This window comes from Rhipicephalus microplus, chromosome 1 (assembly GCF_043290135.1).
Source record: "Rhipicephalus microplus isolate Deutch F79 chromosome 1, USDA_Rmic, whole genome shotgun sequence".
Classification (NCBI taxonomy): domain Eukaryota; kingdom Metazoa; phylum Arthropoda; class Arachnida; order Ixodida; family Ixodidae; genus Rhipicephalus; species Rhipicephalus microplus.
This window is the reverse complement of record NC_134700.1, coordinates 96,327,503-96,331,779: the sequence shown is the minus strand read 5'-3', so window position 1 is coordinate 96,331,779 and position 4,277 is coordinate 96,327,503. Positions and strand designations below refer to the sequence as shown.

The 4,277-nt window shown below is 44.1% G+C and overlaps 1 protein-coding gene across 1 annotated transcript; it reads right to left on the bottom strand.

Annotated features, from left to right (window-relative positions):
• Nucleotides 1–224: 224 nt before the first annotated feature.
• Nucleotides 225–1,625, bottom strand: LOC142768540 (uncharacterized). Its single transcript, XM_075870541.1, has 2 exons — nucleotides 1,223–1,625; nucleotides 225–661 (listed from the first exon to the last, which is right to left on the bottom strand). The coding sequence occupies exons 1-2, from the start codon at nucleotides 1,495–1,497 to the stop codon at nucleotides 634–636; spliced, it is 303 nt and encodes a 100-aa protein (XP_075726656.1). The 5' UTR covers nucleotides 1,498–1,625; the 3' UTR covers nucleotides 225–633.
• Nucleotides 1,626–4,277: the final 2,652 nt, after the last annotated feature.

Genomic DNA, 4,277 nt, shown 5'->3' with positions numbered 1-4,277 from the left:
GTTCGAATGAAAAGAATAATTTCTGTACCAGACGCTGGCCTCCCTTAAATGAGAAAAAATTATTGTATCAACTGCAGATATCTTAGGAACCCTCCTTTGAATCAAATTTCTGGACACCAAAAGATCGTGTTAATAGGCTATCAACATAAGAAACACTTCGAGTAGATGCGCCATAAAAAGGCTTCAAATCTTCCAATACTTGAATGCAATGATCCTTATTTACTGTGAATACTAATTTTAAATACACAAAAAAGGTTCAACTTCATATAGCCAGAGCATTTAGTTCTGCACCGTCATCACGTGTGGTAGTCGTGTTCGAGGCTTTAGCGTCGTCAAGCTTTTTCTCGGAGGACAAGCGGTCGTCAACAACCAGAGGGACCACGCTCCTTGGTGACGTGTTTCGGCCGTCCACAGTCCCGAATATAGCCCGCCCATATGACGGCCGGGTTTGAAGCGGGGTGGTCTTGGTCGTTGTCGTCATCCTCTCTAAGGTAGCCATCATCTGGCTTGACTTAAACAGGAAGATGAGCGCGATGGTGATCGCAAAGAGCGGCATCAGCGCACAGAACATGCATGATCTCCTCACGTTCTGGTTCTCGTCTTCGTACATAGACTCGAGCATGCACGCGGACGTCAACATGTTCGCGCCATCTCGAGGGTGCTGCAGGAAAACGAACATAGCAGAGAATGTTTTCGAACCATTTGTCCAATAGAAGTACACCCGAGCTTATGAACTGATTTCTCACTGAAGCAGCTTTCAGCGGGACTATTGCCTTTGAACATGACCTCCGAATGCGCTGCGTTCATCTACGTGACTTATAACCATATCGGCCAGCATTGCACCGAAACCACAGTTTCCTGAAATCAGAATTTTAACATTGTCACAGCGGGGCAAAGAATAGCAAACACAAGGTCCGCAATAGAAATCGAAAAAAATAACGACGCCCCATTTGCCAATTTGTACATACTCTGTCATTCTTTAGCTATAACACATTTTCCTGCATCGACTGCACACCTTACTTCACGACGCAAGCGCTAATGTCCTTATACGATCTTCTAATATAAAGAATCCTGGACAGCGATAAATTCGAAAACAATTCAATCGTTTTATGATCACTTATGATGAATTCATCTTGTTTTTTTTATTACAAATTCGTTCTTGTGCAATCAATTGACTGCTCTAGCACAGTAACATTACGTATGCAAGCTTGCATTTACTCACAGTGTATGGATTTTGTAGCTGTGGGGCTGCGGCATGCACCTTTTTTGCTCCGGGTTCATAGGTAGCGGCCCTCCCGCCTTGTTCTGCTCAACAGCGTCCTTGAAGGCCACAACACCGTAGTACCGTGAAAGTCTGACGTCGGCCTCACCTTCCACATGTTCCATTTTTGAAGGGCGCCTAGAACCAGGTTGGAACAGTGCCTGCTGTTGCTCCTCGAGGACTTCGCCGGGCACCACGGAAGGACTGACGGCTGGCTGTTGTCCCCGGGCCAACATACATCTTGGCCTTGGAAAGTCAAGTGGCTTTTACGCTGAACGTCGGCTAGAGTCGGAGTTGCGTTAGCTGGTTTCTTCTGCTTGAAATGGGGCTTGCGCTTCGAACCAGTGACGCCTTCAGAAGTTTCCAGTTCTTCCTCTTCTACTTTATCTTCGACGGTGGCAAGCAGCCGCTGTAACCTCCGCTATACATTCAGAGAGCTTTTTAAGTAAATCATGACTTGCCTTTCCGGCCTTTGAAAAATCTTTTGTCACTCTCGAACAAGCCTTATATTTTATTATTACGAAGCACTGGTTGCCAGCTGTATTACTTGATAAAACAAAGAGCAAAGATGCATCACCAAGCAACTTAAGCTTCAGCTCTTAGAAATTCCAGCATTTAAAAAGGTTTTAGAAAAATATTGACAGGTCTCACATGCTGCAACGTCATCTTGTTTGTTCTCGCCAGTTAGCAAATCATGTAGTGTCTGTGGAAGTAGTATTATTCTGTCATTACCTCTTTCACAATTACGGAGTAAATGATTCTGGATATTGCTAAACCCCAAAATGTTTTCTAGTTCTGCGATTATTTTTGCTCAGCTAAAATAATTATATACATATCTATGCGTTATATTTGAAGGGAAATATTTGTGAATATTTATTTTACCTTTTAGTGGTAGGTAAATGATCTTTCCAGGCGCGGTCTATTATTGACTCTCAGGATGTTGCAAAGCTGTGTCAGTTATGGGTCGGCGTAGCCTTTACCAATTAATTTATTAATTCGATTGGTATGGCCCACTCTCCCAATTGTGATAACTGTCAATGCGTAGAAACTCTCGACTATGTCATGTGCCATTGTCCAAATTTTGAAGACCACTGGACTTTCCAGTGTGCCTGAAGGAGACTATTTGATCGACCCTTTACTCTGGAGAAGATCTTAGGTGCGTGCCCTTGAAGTACATCAGCCCAAAGAGCCACACCAGCCCTTCCAAAGTTCCCCAGGGTAACATCACTGTGCGAGCGTCTGTGAAACCTGCCCATTGTGTGCGGTGTGTGTGGTATGTGGAATGTGTCTCTCCTCCTCTTCATTTCTCCCTCTTTTGCTCTCTCATTCCCTTCTCCCCCCGTGTATGGTAGCAAACTGGACTTAGTCAAGTAACTTACCTACCTTTCCGATAATCTTTCTCTCTCTCTAAGGCAGCAACAAGTTCTCATAAAAAATTAAACAAATGTTTGTATGAAACGACTGCCTTTCAGTGGGAAGTGGGACATGTACATGCCAATTCTTCTGATACACTGAGAGGGCCGTGGAACACATATGCCTCACTTTAAACGAGATACAGTTAAAAAGTTCATTTTGCTGAAATTCTAGCGTTAGCTTCATTGGTTGTGAGCAAAAAATGATCATCTTATGCGTGACCAAAAAATTGAGACGATGCAAACAAAAATAAAATGAAAAAAAATCACTGCACATTATGAGTGGGGCGAAGCATCCGTCAGCTCGTTCGTGCTTCCGTCCGTCCATTCGTTCTTGCTTCCGTCCATGCGTTCTTCCGTCTATTGATGTGACCATCCGTGAGTCCGTCCATTCGTCTGTCCGTCTGCTAGTCTGTCCATCCCTCCATCCATGCATCCTCCGTGCGTCCATATAAGGAACACCTTAAAAGTAGCGCCGTCTCGCATTTCGCATCACCTGTGGCACATACCCGCTCTAGAGTGGGTATGTGCCTCCGGTGGCTACTTGTGACTATTACATACATCGGGGACGCAAGAACCATGCCTTAAAGACCTTCACCCCTACAAATCCTGGAGCAGAGTAAAAACCAAATCCGGGTTGCTTGGTTTTAAGTGGGGATTGAACATGGCTCGTTTGCATGGCAAGCGGGTGTTCGACTACACGGCCACGACTCTGTTAGTGAGAACTTCCTCTGCTTGTAAATGCAGTGAAAGTAGCTTTCATGATTCACAAAAGCACGCGTCCTGAATATATGCTTCACAATGCAACACAAAATATTGCAGTAATAATGCGTAGAACTAGCGTCCATTGCGAACGGGCATCATAATATGTGATTATCGTAATGGCTCCATAGTTTCATAGCTGGTACCCCAATACAAAAGGCACACACGCTACTACGTCTATTCTCTATTGGCCAAGTAGTGGCTATATAGCAAATTCGAAACAGGTTTCATGCACTAAGCGTTTGAAGTGCGCACTAGGAACATGATATCGCTATCGCGTGCAACTGCTAAAGGCGAAGCTTTCGGGTTCCCCAATTTTTTCTTCTAAAGTCCTTAACATAATAAGCTCAAATGTTGTACGCGTAGGGATGGTAATGCACGTAGAAAAATAGAAAAAATGTATTAGTTGAGGAGAACCTGCGCCCATAGTTCAAAGCGGCCATGGCCGTCATAGTACGAGTCAATCAAATTCTAAAAATGTCGTTCAACTGTCCTCTTTGTCGCGTGAGGCATATCAGCGCGTCGCAGTTGCTAAGCGGGTCCGGCCTGGTGATCATGCCATGATGGACGCTGTGTGGCGCTTCGATACGGACGCGCTGCCTAAACGCGGCAATAATAAAGGAAACTGATAAAAACGACAGCGTTGTCCTACATAGTGGGCGTGCGTTATTGATAACATTAGGCCCCGTAAAAAGTTAACTCTTCATTTATTATTGTATTTTCTCAATTTTTGTTTCAGCGACTGTAACTGCAGCGCGAAAGAATAAGCACTTTATTGATTTACCCTACTTTCAGAGGCAGGAAATCAACAATATCTTATGAAAATAAAACGAGAATGTCAT